The 14,013-nt window shown below is 37.8% G+C and overlaps 1 protein-coding gene across 5 annotated transcripts in view; it reads left to right on the top strand.

Moving 5' to 3' along the window:
* Positions 1-14,013, top strand: part of PIGN (phosphatidylinositol glycan anchor biosynthesis class N) — a 105,665-nt gene that overhangs the window by 36,916 nt on the left and 54,736 nt on the right. For all 5 annotated transcript variants that reach the window (XR_006963309.1, XM_047086386.1, XM_047086388.1 and 2 more), the window contains 3 exons: positions 1,198-1,257; positions 3,094-3,186; positions 3,830-3,885. Coding sequence is in view for 4 of the 5 variants with exons in the window: in XM_047086386.1 (XP_046942342.1) it covers positions 1,198-1,257; positions 3,094-3,186; positions 3,830-3,885 (209 nt within the window). In the remaining variant the exon portion in view is untranslated. The remainder of the gene's footprint in view (positions 1-1,197; positions 1,258-3,093; positions 3,187-3,829; positions 3,886-14,013) is intronic.

Genomic DNA, 14,013 nt, shown 5'->3' on the forward strand with positions numbered 1-14,013 from the left:
AAATAACTAAATGATAAGAAAATAAATAAGTGATAAGGAAACTGAGGCATTGAGGAGGTCAGATAACCTGCCCAAGGACTCAGATTTCAGGCAAGGATTTGGAACTGGGCATTTTGACATCTAAGCACTTTACTGCCTGAAAAATTATAAGGACTAATATAAAAACAGTCGGATTGGGGCGCCTGAGTGGCGCAGTCGGTTAAGCGTCCGACTTCAGCCAGGTCACGATCTCGCGGTCCGTGAGTTCGAGCCCCGCGTCGGGCTCTGGGCTGATGGCTCGGAGCCTGGAGCCTGTTTCCGATTCTGTGTCTCCCTCTCTCTCTGCCCCTCCCCCGTTCATGCTCTGTCTCTCTCTGTCCCAAAAATAAATAAAAAACGTTGAAAAAAAATTAAAAAAAAAAAAAACAGTCGGATTTAGAAAAATAGAGGGTATTAGCTCTGTTACCCTCAGGGAGAGTGTCTGTGGGATGGTGAAGGATCAAAGGACATTGTAGGTGGCTGAGAAGCCAGAGGGAGATAAGGAAATGGAGGTAGAGACACACACAAGTGTCCGGGAAACTGGGGGTTTATGTCTTTTCTGGACTTCACTGTCTGGCCAAACCTTCTGGTATATACTTTCTTTCTTTTTTAAAAAAAAATTTTTTTTTCAACGTTTATTTATTTTTGGGACAGAGAGAGACAGAGCATGAACGGGGGAGGGGCAGAGAGAGAGGGAGACACAGAATCGGAAACAGGCTCCAGGCTCTGAGCCATCAGCCCAGAGCCCGACGCGGGGCTCGAACTCACGCACCGCGAGATCGTGACCTGGCTGAAGTCGGACGCTTAACCGACTGCGCCACCCAGGCGCCCCTATACTTTCTTTCTTAAGATGTACCTTTACCCAGTTAAGGCCTTCTCTTGCTATTTACTTTTTGTCTAGTTAAGGCATCCTATTCATAATACTGAAAAACTATTACATGAAGTGGTCAAGTTCTTAGCTACCAGGGTAGTAACTTTTTGTTCTAGTGTGTAAGTTGATGCAGCTGTAGCAAATGACATTTTTAGAGATTGATATCTATTGTGTACTGAATAAATGTTTGAAGGTAATGGATTATAATGAACATCATGATTATAGTCCAAAATATAGTTGCATTAAATTATATAATTTTCTTATTGATGTCTGTAAACTTACTAGAATTGAACATTTTCTGTTTGTAGGCTGATATTGCACCACTGATGGCTTCTCTTATTGGAGTTCCCTTTCCCCTTAATTCAGTGGTAAGGAATAAAATTTCTTATCAGCTCTCAGAATAAAAAAAAGTTACTGTACAGTAAAATTTACTTTTTATGTCTTTCGGAATAATCTTTGGTTACATTTAAAACTTACTTTCCTCTCTTTTTTTCTAAGTATCTAACTGTGTATGTATTATAATCTACAACATAGAGCAGAAGCCTAATAGCTTTTCTTTAAAATTTTTTATTTTCTAAAATGTATATAGATTTATCTTTGTATTTCAGTTATAAGTGGTAAAATATATATAAATTTTATTGCAAGCAGCAGAAACTGAATCCATTTAAAGGGAATTTATTAAAATGATATTACTGTGTTGTTGATTTGAAGGGGTGCTCAAAATCCAGGCTTGGAAATCAGGAACTAAGGGAGCGCCAGGGACTTGGAAGAAAGAACCAAACTGTTGTGCTCAGTGCACCAACACTAGGGGAGAATAGTATTATACTTGTACTTTTTGTTCCTTGACTCTCAGGAGTCAGATTCCACTGCTTACCTCTTGAGTGGGCTAGCTTGGAGTGGGCTAGCTAGTTATTTATTTATCCTTCAGTAAAGGAAAGTAGGGCTCCATTAGAATCTCACTGTTGGGGTGCCTGAATGGCTCATTCAGTTAAGCGTCCGACTTCAGCTCTGGTCATGATCGTGCAGTTTGTGGGTTCAAGCCCTGCATCGGGCTCTGTGCTGACAGCTTGGAGCCTGGAGCCTGCTTTGGATTCTATGTCTCCCTTTCCTCTCCTTTCCTCTCCTCTCCTCTCCTCTCCTCTCCTCTCCTCTCCTCTCCTCTCCTCTCCTCTCCTCTGCTCTCCCCTCCCCTCCCCTCCCCTCCCCTCCCCTCCCCTCCTCTCCCCCACTCTCTTTTTCTCTCTCTGCCCCTCCCCCACTTTTGCTCTCTTTCTCAAAAGTAAATAAACATTAAAAAAAGAAAAAGAAAAAGAAACCCACTGTTATATCCAATGGGGGAGATTTCTCAACATAGAATGGTAATGCTGTTAAAAATGGGAACTGGGTGCTGAAAAGCCAAAAAACAAACAAAAATACCCATTCCAACTAGCCATTCATATTAGCTTTTCAAAGCAAACTTTAAAAAAATAATGTTCTCTGGGGTACCTGGGTGGCTAAGTCAGTTGAGCACGACTTTAGCTCAGGTCATTGTCTCACCACTCGTGAGTTGGAGCCCTGCATCGGGCTCTGTGCTGACAGCTCAGAGCCTGGAGCTGCTTCAGATTCTGTGACTCCCTCTCTCTCTCTGCCCCTCCCCCGCTCGCACTCTGTCCCTCTCTCTGTCTCAAAAATGAATAAACATTAAAAAAAACTTTTTTAAAATAATGGCCTCTAACTCAGAACTTGAGTAAGTGGCCCTTCTAGTCATAAGTATATGTGTATGTGTATTAACAAAACAGCCCTTACTCTTACTATGCACGGTATACTCTCAATTTTCTTATTGTGTCATTTTTTCCTTTTTAAGGATACCGGCTGTGGCCCACCATAGGGATTTTTCGTGTGTGCAAAGCACTTAGCTCACTGCTCAGCACACAGTAGTCTTTCAATAGATATTAGGTTTTATTGAACTTACTTCATCTCTATTGCTTTATTTACTTTGTTATATACACTTTGTGAGAAAAAATAATAGAAAAAATAATATTTCAGTTATGGTTTTAAAAACATTTTGCTTAATTATTTCAGTAATTTATTCCTCTACATGTCTTGTTTTTATTGTTTCATTTGTAACTCTTTTTGTTTTATAAGAATAGCCTGAGTTGTTAATACTAATAATATTATACTAGTAAAATTAATACCAATACTAAAGCAGTGTTCTTTATTTACAGGGCATCCTTCCTGTAGATTATCTTAACAACACTGATCTCTTCAAAGCAGAGAGCATGTTTACAAATGCAATACAGATTCTCGAACAATTCAAGGTAAAACAGGACACACAAAAATAGATACTATGACAATTTTAACATCAAATATATTAAGTGAAAATGTAAAGAAATTATTTTCTATAGTTTATGATCTTTAAATTTTGTGTCTTTGACTAGTGTCATAAAGTTTAACATTTGTGAGGTGCAGATCCCAGGAATCAGTTCAAGTGTGTAGAATGACCTTCGAAGACCACCGCATATGCTTATAATTTACTGATTGGAATTTGCCCCATAGAAGTAGTATTAGAGACTGCAACATTTCTTGTCGTTTCACATACAACTATCATATGCATTAGGACAAGTTAAAGAGGTGACCATTTCACTGAAACTTTCTGTTAGTATTGTCAAGGCAGCTTGACTTATTTTGTCTTCTATAGTAAAAGAAATACAGTTTAATGAGATTACAGTATGTTCTTTTGCAAGCTTGATATGATTAATTCTCAGCTCATTATGATAGTATGATAATCTGAAATTTTTGTTTAAATACTTATGAAATAATATAGTAACATAAAATTCCATTTAGTTTCAAAGTAGTGAACCATCCCCAAAGAGCCATTTTAATGAATGTTTGTATTTCAAAATGAAATTAATTTGTGTCTCATTTATAATATAATGAAATATTTTCATACTTGGTTCCCAGGTGAAAATGACTCAGAAAAAAGAAGTTACTTTACCGTTTTTGTTTATACCATTTAAGTAAGTCTCATATTTTTTATTAACTTGTAGGAAGGAATATTTTAATGAGTTTGAGTGCTGACAGGATAGATGAGTTACTTAGAAACTTTTTCTTTTTTGTTTATATTAGTGCAAACTCCAAAACGAAAGCCTCTTCTCTTGCTTTTATAAATGATGGGCCAGATACCAGATATCTTTGAGTGGCTGGTAAAGGAGATAAAGGGGCACAGAGAGCTGTGGGAGACATTGAAGAGATAAATTCAACAGGGCTTAATTGAAGGTGTGGGGCTCTTTGCTTGGTTGATTGGGACATTTGGTACCATGATGGCTTGTAGAAATGAAGAAGAGATGGTTAGGGGCAAGGATGAATGTTTCTGCGTTCAGCCTACATTTGAAGAAACCAATTAGTTAGTTAGAATTAGTGAGAAATTAGACATAAAATTAGGGCAACAAATTAGGGACTTGGCTTGCAACATAGACCTGAGAGTTGGTTATGAAGATCTGAAGGCATCAGCATAAGGTAAGATGTTAACTGTTACACACGTAGGAGGCTCTAAGAGAATGTAGAAAGTGACAAGAAAAGGCCGATGATACAATTCTGGGAGACATTGACAACTACTGGGTGGGTGGGGAGAACAGACTTTGGAGGGCAGCAGGATTTTGCTGTCCTAGATCTCTTTTCCTTGAATCTGGAGTCCCCACTCCTGTGATTTGAGTCATAAACCTGGCTCTGCACTACTGACTTGGGCAGGTTTATTCGGCCTCCTTTACTCCTCCTCCTCAAGGTTCGTTTTCAGTTTGCAAGTGTTCACGTTTAATTAGGGAGGATTTTGCTCTTGACCAAGATAAATAGAAATTCTTCAAAATATGGATGTTAGTGAAGTGTTTGAATGACTTCACTGGAATTCTTTTTGACAAATCTGTAGCATTAGTGTGGTATTCATAAACTAGAAAGGCTTAAACATTGCACTACCTGTTGAATAATGTGATTACATGCCTGACTTTGGGTATATGTGTATCTGTGTGAATAGGAGAGCAAAAACCAAGCAAAATTGGGATTTTGCAACTTACGATCATATGAAATTACCTAGCCTAACTATTATGTTATATCCATCAAAGGTAGAATTATTTTTGAAGACTTTCCCTAATTGTAAGATACCATATATGCATATAGAGACTATAAGGCAAGTTTTTACTATTTGCCCCGTATGATGTCATATACATATCATATGCATCTGTTTATTTACAGTGTAGTGGTGTAGTCAGAGCATAATGAACAAGAAATATATGATCAATTCCTGGGACGAAGAAAATACATGGGACATTGAAAGTGAGACTATGGGTTACTTTAGACTGGCTGCTTTAGAAAAACTGGTCAAGGAAGAGGTACTCTTCTGTGAAGAGTTCAGGTGCACACTGCCTGGCTTCTTCTACTTAGGCCTGCTGGCTGACCATGAACTTGCCCTGCTTTGATGCTCAACATCTGCCTACAGAGCCACTGCTAACTTTTTGTCCTCTGGGGACCCTACAGCATGGTTGATTCCTGAACACTGGAGCAAAGCTTTAGCCCTGCCTGCAGACTTGTCTGGCTAAAAGTCACCATTTCTCAATAGCCTCCAATATGACCAAAAAGTATCTAAGGTAAAGTGGAGAATTGACTCCTGAGCAAATAACTTAAGGAAAAGAAAAGAACTTACAATGTTAAAGTTCTCAGAAATATCAGGGGCCCCTGGGTGGCTCAGATGGTTAGGCGTCCGACTTCGGCTTAGGTCATGATCTCACGGCTCATGGGTTCGAGCCCTGCATCAGGCTCTGTGCTGACAGCTCAGAGCCTGGAGCCTGCTTCCGATTCTGTGTCTCCTTTTCTCTCTCTGCTCCTCCCTCGCTTTCTCTGTGTGTCTTTCTCTCAAAAATAAAATAAAAACATTTGAAAGTTTTTAAAAAAAAAATATCTGAGGAACTATTGTATCTATAAGAAAAAGCACACGTCACAAAATGAGAAAGGGTATGGGATGCATATGTTAAAAACCAGAAATGCGACTAAAAACTTACAGAATGATAAATTGTACAAGAATAGTCCAAATGGGAGGCAAACCCTCCAAATTAGAATAGTGAAAGAAAATGAATTTTCATATGTGGATTGAGTAAGAATTTTAACATATGGATGGAGTAAGAAGCTGGAGGAAACAGGAAGGCATATATTTCTTCATCCTCTGAAACAATGACAAGTGGAAGCTTTAGGGAAAAGGAAACATTTCAAACTGTACAAGAAAGCATGCTTCGTATATGAAGCAACCTAATACGTAAGCTGATTTTGAACAGTTGCTGGAAGTGGGAGGAAGAATCCATTTGAACATTGGCACATAGATCAAAGCTTCAGTTAAATAGATGAGAAAACCTAATCCTAGCATAAAACTTAACTACTCAGTGAACAGTATTTAAATAATCATAATAAAGTAAATACTGGTTTTCAGCCTTTAGACTCAAACCTTAGGCAAAGCAAGGAAGACTTAATTATTATTATGGAATAGAATGCAAATGTTCCCAACCTTGACAAGCCTACAGGGTTACATGTTGGAAGTCAGAGGAAAAGAGAAATATAAATGGAATAGTAGTGGCGCTATTGTCCTCATAAAATAGAATGTGGAGATTCTGGACATAGTTGACAAAACAAGACAGAGGTTTAGGTACTACATTATTTGAACATTTTTTTAAATGTTTATTTATTTTTGAAGGAGAGAGAGACAGTATGAGCAGGGGAGGTGCAGAGAGAGAGGGAGACCCAGAATCCAAAGCAGGCTCCAGGCTCTGAGCTGTCAGCACAGACCCTGACATGGGGCTCGAACCCATGAACCACGAGATCATGACCTGGATCAAAGTCGGGCACTCAACCAACTGAGCCACCAAGGCACTGCTAGGCCCATTATTAAAGTGACTGATGTAGGAGCACCTCCCTGGCTCAGTGGGTAGAGCATACAACTCTTGATCTCGGGGTCATGAGTTTGAGCCCCATGTAGAGATTACTTAAAAATAAAGTGACCAATGTAGCCAACAGAAGAGGTAAAAATAGTAATATAACCATATTGAGGGGGAAGGAGACAGCAGGAACAGGCAGAATCAGTGAGGAGTCAACAGAAAATGCCTCGGGTCATCCAGTCAAGAAATAGTAATAAAAGCATATTATGAAGAAAAATGGAGGTAACTACAAGAATAACTAAAAATAGACACTTGTAAAAGTTTTTGTCTCTGGACTGGGGAATGAGAGATGAGAAGGGTGGGGCAGGTGTTTATTGGTTGTCCTTGTCCCCTCTGCACAGTTTTTTACTTTTTAAAATTATGTGCATATATTACTTTGATAAAGCATATACTTAAAAAAGAAACAAAAAATAAATAGGTAGTTTAATCATTGGCACAAATCACAAAATCATAAAAATAATGGGCATAAAAAAGAAATGTATTCTTCCATATAAATGTTAGAATCATTACCTTGAGTTTTATGAAAGTGAAAATTTCTTTGGTTATTGTACTATATTTAGGAAGCAATTTGGTGAGGATTGACATGTTTACAGTATAGAATATTACTATCCAACACTTACTTATTCCTATCCCCCGTTATGTCCTTAAGTAAAATTTTGTAGTTTTCCCCACAATATACATTTTTCATTATTTTATTCCTGGACATTTTATTTCTATTATGAGTAGTATCTTTTTTTATTACATATGTTCAGTATGCTGGGAAAAACAGTCGTTGCCATTTACCATCTGAGTACCTTGGACTCTTTATTTTTCTGTAATCCAATGAATTTATTCATTTTTATACCATCTGTTTTCTTACAGTCACCTTTATAGATAATGTCAACATCATCCACTTAGAAGCTATATCAAGTGATTGTTGGCACGTAAACATCATAGTAGATGAAAGATAACAGTTGTCACAGATTTTTTCTACAAAATAGCTCAAGTTCTTGTTACAAATAATTGTTTATTGAAGGCCTGACTTCTTGAATAAATGCCATATTTCCTTTTCCTTCTTAGAAATATATTATTCACTCCTCAATTCTTAAGTTTGAGAAAATTTATCTAGGATATTGACATCAGAAGGTTCATGGTCTCAAAATTTTACTTACGTGATCAACTTCACCAGCATCACTAGATTTTAGTTTAATGATATTCCACCATTCTTCCATTCTCTTATTTAGTCTTGTCTAGCATGAATAATGTAATAATTCCTCGGGTGGTGAAACAGCAAATGTTTCAAGATGTGAGAAAAATACAATTGCTAAGGTCCTTTACCATATCTTGTAAAAGAGCCCAATGGATCCATATGGTATTTGCATATCCTATTTTATCCTGTTCTGTAAAAAAATAAGTAGATTTTATCTTTTATATCTTAAATACTTCTGAAAAAGAATAAAAGTCCTGTAATATCTATTCTGACAAGTAGAATTCAACAAAGAAACTCAAACCTAAGATTGGGTCCTTCCGATCTAATGCTATGCCAAGGGACGTACAGCAGGTGGAGCTCCACGACTAGGAGAAACATAAAAGTTTTGACTGTCAATTTACCTTGAGGAGGAGGAAATACACTTTGTATATGAAAACTGTGTACAATAGAGGCCAAAGTAAGGCCCAGAAAAACCTTAAAGGAAAAAAATTACATGAAATGGAAAAAGAACAAGAAAGGTTTCTTAAGGGATATTTTAGAAGAAACGTACCTTGCCAATAGAAGCAAAAATGGCGATTCTCTTTTACTTAAAAATTACTATATAAACTCAGGGCAGTTAAACTTTAACAAAACATTTTAATATATTTTTTGCCAAAAACGGCAAAAACTACTTTGTTTCTTTTTAATGTATTTGTTTCTGTTAGGCTGGTATGGATTAAAGTTCCTCACTTAGACCAAATTTAAATACTGTTTTTCATGTGAATCTTTCTACCGTGTCACCCATCTGATATACTATAAATGCAATTTCCCCCTTCAAGATTGAAATTCCTCTTTTTATTTTTTTTTATTTTTATTATTTAAAAAAAAAATTTTTTTTTTCAACATTTACTTATTTTTGGGACAGAGAGAGACAGAGCATGAACGGGGGAGGGGCAGAGAGAGAGGGAGACACAGAATCGGAAACAGGCTCCAGGCTCCGAGCCATCAGCCCAGAGCCTGACGCGGGGCTCGAACTCACGGACCGCGAGATCGTGACCTGGCTGAAGTCGGACGCTTAACCGACTGCGCCACCCAGGCGCCCCAGAAATTCCTCTTTTTAAAAAAGTAACTTTTATATATCACATACATACATGGAAAATTTTTATTTACTCAGTTATGACTTAAAAGATGAAAATAAGATTCTACATCAATGGTCAGTGTAATGGAATGCAGATTATTCTAGAAATGACATCCTTTCTCTGTCTTTGCCTTCTTGAAATATTTCTCCTTTAATCTAAATAAATATTCTAAAAAGGAATGGACTAGATATCACTAGGTATTCCTAAAATGTCATGCATAAGTACAAGTGAAATATTTTTGTAATAAAAATCTGAGAAGATGTAAAAGATAAAACACTTCAAAGGATAGCATTTTAAGGAGATTTTGTCCTCCAAACATTAGAGATATTGAATAATTAATGATAAAATTCTTGATAATCCTAAAACATGGTTTACTTGCCTCTACAATATTCATATAACTAAAAAAAGATGGAATAGTAGCTATCATAGCTACTTTTTTCTTTTCTTTCTTTCTTTTTTTTTTATTTAAACATAACCTGCTGGTAATAGATTCTTTTAAAACTTGATGTTTTAAATATAAAAGATTTAGCCAATAAAGAAATTTTTTTTCATGCAAGTTACTATTAGAAACAATCTGCTGCCATGATCGTCAAATATTCTACCAAGTTCTCTCTCCCTCCTTCTCTAGCATTCTCATTACATGTGTAAATATTAGGGCCGTTCACAGGGGCTTGTTTGGGAGTTTTTTAATAGTCTTCTTTGTATTTTTCATTCTTTTTGCTCTTCAAAGTTCAGGCAGGATATCTTCTAGTGACCTGTCTTCTAATATGCCAAATCTCTCTCCTGCTTTGTCCAGTTTGCTGCTTTTGAGTTCTGAGTCTCAGTTACTACATTTTTTTCAGTTGTAGAATTTCCATTTCAATTCATTTAAAAAATAGATGCCAGTTCTTTGGTGCAATTTTCTATCTTGCCCTTTATTATTGAGTATAGTAGCCACAGTTAAAGTGCAGCTGATAACACCACCAATAACCATATCATGTGTGAGTGTGCTTCTCCTGTCTTCATTTGGTTCTACTATGGAGTCTGGTGGGTTTTAGATGAATGCTTATCGTTGTGAATTAAAAGTTTTGGAAGCTCTGGATTATCTCCTTCTCCAGTGAGGTTTTACCTTATCCTCTAACAGAATGACAGCTGACTCAGGGCCGCATTGCATCTCTTCCCTCTGGTTGTGTCTGCTCTTGGAGTACAGCCTCCAGGGCATCTCAGAGGAAGGCAAGTGTTATCCTGCCTCAGTGGCTCCTGAACACCAAGTTTTGTCTCTTCTGTATCTTGAGACTGACAAAACTTCCGCCCTCCTGTTCAGGGCTTTCTTCACAGCTGCTTGTCTGCTGTGTCCCACACAGCTGAAGAGTTCGCTGGGTGTCCAGCTCACTTCCCTTTTGACTAGCACGTGTCCTCTGTTTCTTTACCAGAATTCTCCACATAGAAGTTATTGCTTATAAAAGTTCCTTCTCCCATTCTTCTTAAGACTTCACCTCAGAAACTGTTAAGTTAGCGTAAGTCATTCCAGATAGGTTTTCATTCATGTCTTTTTTTAAAAAAATCCAGAATGAGGGGCACCTGGGTGGCTCAGTCAGTTAAGCCTCCAACTCTTGGTTTTGGCTCAGGTCATGATCTCACACTTCGTGGCTTTGAGCCCCGCATCGGGCTCCGTGCTGACAGTGCGGAGCCTGCTTGGGATTCTCTCTCTCCCTTTTCTCTCTGCCCCTCCCCTGCTTGAGTGCACACACACACACACACTCTCTCTCAAAATAAATAAATAAACTTAAAAAATAAAAATCCAGGATGAAAATTGTATATTATTCTCTTATTTTTCTTCTCTTTTGGATCCTCAAGTCCTGGCTGCATTGGCAGCCACATATTTTAGTTTTTATCTCCGCAGCCTTATAGGATTGTCAAAGGCTGTATTGGATTCTCTACCTCTTGGCAGCAGCTATATGCCCACATTCTCAACCTTTGCCAAAAATAAGACTGGCAGATGCCCTAAGAGTTAATGTTTGTAGAATGCTGGACTACGTCTCTGGTTTGCTTCTCTCTAGGATCTTAATAACTCTTAGTCTTGATGGTCTCGGTGACTCTCGAGCACCGTCAAAGTGATTTTTATTTTATTCTATTAGGCTTTCTAGTTGTTCCTGGTGGGAGCATTGGTATGTCCAAGATTCTCCATCATAGCCAGAAACTGTGGTTAAATTTTAATGTTTTAATTGTTTTTTTTTTTTAAAACCTGGTTGATAAAATGTGAATGAAAAAGTGATGCATATACACAATAGAAATTATACAAGCAATAATAATATGTTACCTCTTCTGAGTTCTAGTTTTATAGTCTTTTTCCTTGGAGACAAAGTGGCAGTTTCTTATGCATCTTTCCATACATGTCCTATGTACATATGTATCCCTCTTCAAACATGCTGAAAAGAATGGAGAATATAACAAAAATCCTTGTACCCACAACCAGATTTAAGAAATGTCAACATCTTACCGTATTTCTTTAGATCTTCTCTTTTTCTTAAGAAATAAAATGGTGTATGGAGCGCCTGGGTGGCTCAGTTGGTTAATTCTGCTCATGTCACGATCTCACAGTTCATGGGTTAGAGCCCTGCATCCGGCCCTGTGCTGACTGACAACTCAGAGCCTGGAGGCTGCTTCATATTCTGTGTCTCCCTCTGTTTCTACCCCTACCCTGCTCGTGCTCTCTTTCTCTCTCTTTCAAAAATAAATAAATGTTAAAAAAAATGTTTTTTTTAATAAATAAATAAAATGGTGTAAGGGGAGCCTGAGTGGCTTAGTCAGTTGAGCACCCAAATCTTGATCTTGGCTCAGGTCATAATCTCGGTTTGTAAGACTGAGTCCCCCTGACAGCATGGAGCCTGCTTGGAATTCTCACTCTCTGCCCCTCCCACCCTCAAAATAAATAAGTAAACTTAAAAAAAAATAATAAAATGGTGTCATGTAATTGAATCCCTATTTTTTTGCTTTTAGAAATTTTTTAATTATTTGGGGCACCTGGGTGGCTTAGTCAGTTGAGCATCCAACTTCAGCTCAGGTCATGATCTCACAGTTCGTGAGTTCAAGCCCCACATCAGGCTCTGTGCAGACAGCTCAGAACCTGGAGCCTGCTTTGGATTCTGTGTCTCCCTCTCTCTCTGCCTCTCCCCTGCTTGCACTCTGTCTCTCTCTCTCTCTGTCTTGAAAATAAATAAACATTAAAAAAATTAAAAATAATAGGTGACACTAAGAATGATTTTGTACCTTTCTCAAACTTACAGAAAGCTAAAAAATTTTGATTGGGGACAAGTTTGTAAGAGTCTTTAATGTCCTAATGCTACAGTGAGATTTGTATGGAACATTTTGATGAACTCCAGACATACCATAAACCTTTGGTGTGTCCCAGGGCACCTGGGTGGCTCAGTCAGTTGAGTGTCCAACTTTGGCTCAGGTCATGATCTCACTGTACATGAGTTTGAGCCCCACAGTGGGCTCACTGCTGTCAGCCTGTCAGTGCACAGCCTGCTTCAGATCCTCTGTCCCCTCTCTCTGCTCCTCCCCTGCTTGCGCTCTCCCGCAAAATAAATAAATATTAAAAAAAACACCTTTGGTATATCCCAAGACTTATAAATATTAATTTTAGGAAAAGCATAAATTAGCCTGATGCTGTTTTTTTTTTTTACCTAAGTGCTCCATATATAAAATTTCATATATAACATAATGAAATGTAACATAATATAACATAAATACTTTTCTTTAAAAATATTTCCTCCTTCATTCTTAAGAGTTTGCTTGAGGGGCGCCTGGGTGGCGCAGTCGGTTAAGCGTCCGACTTCAGCCAGGTCACGATCTCGCGGTCCGTGAGTTCGAGCCCCGCGTCAGGCTCTGGGCTGATGGCTCGGAGCCTGGAGCCTGTTTCCGATTCTGTGTCTCCCTCTCTCTCTGCCCCTCCCCCGTTCATGCTCTGTCTCTGTCCCAAAAATTAAAAAACAAAACAAAACAAAAAAAAAAAAAACGTTGAAAAAAGAGTTTGCTTGAGAACATGTATTAAATTAGCCTAAGAAATTTAGCTCCAGCCAAGCCTGCTTTTCATCTTTTAAGTTAGTTTAGCAAATAATTAGGTGCTTTTAAAATGGCAATGTATATTATTCTCTTATTTTTTCCCCTTAAAAAAATTTTTTTTTTAATGTTTATTTTTGAGAGAGAGGGAGGGAGCATTAGCAGGGGAGGGGCACAGAAAAAGGGAGATAAAGAATCTGAAGCAGGCTCTGCGTTATCAGGGCAAAGCCTGCTGTGGGGCTCAAACTCACAAACAATGAGATCATGACCTGAGCTGAAGTCAGATGCTCAACCAACTGAGCCACCCATGTGCCCCTTTCCCCTGTTTTTAGATTTGTAATATTTTGATAGCATTTTAATCAATTAAGATTTATTGATTCATTTTATGTGCTTAGTACTTTGCTAAGTATTATTATAGTATTATGGTTTTTAATAGAAATAATTAATGGTCTACATGGAAATTAAAATTTAATTGATGAGAAATAAATTGATAGTAGACCACACTAAAATGCCAATGGTGTGAGGCGGGATTGGGAGAGGGCCATAAAGGGTGATAAAGATTTGATTTTGGAAAGCAGAGAGGGAAGGATCTTTATGAACAAAAACTCAGATGTGAATAGGTGACGAATGAAGTGCGTAACCATTGTGTAGCTGAGGATGTACATTTGGGGTAATGGGAAATTACGTAGAATGGAAAGAGATGGTCATCAATAGTCCAGGAAATTTAGAATTGATAAAGTAGACAATAAGATGCCCATATCAATTTCAAGTTAAGTTAGAAGCTGGAATTCCTGTTTTAGGAAGCTGAGGGGATCAAAGCAA

Source organism: Lynx rufus, unplaced genomic scaffold, assembly GCF_022079265.1.
Source record: "Lynx rufus isolate CCGP_SWC_20201006 ecotype Redwood Valley unplaced genomic scaffold, mLynRuf1.p SCAF_20, whole genome shotgun sequence".
In the NCBI taxonomy this organism is placed as follows: domain Eukaryota; kingdom Metazoa; phylum Chordata; class Mammalia; order Carnivora; family Felidae; genus Lynx; species Lynx rufus.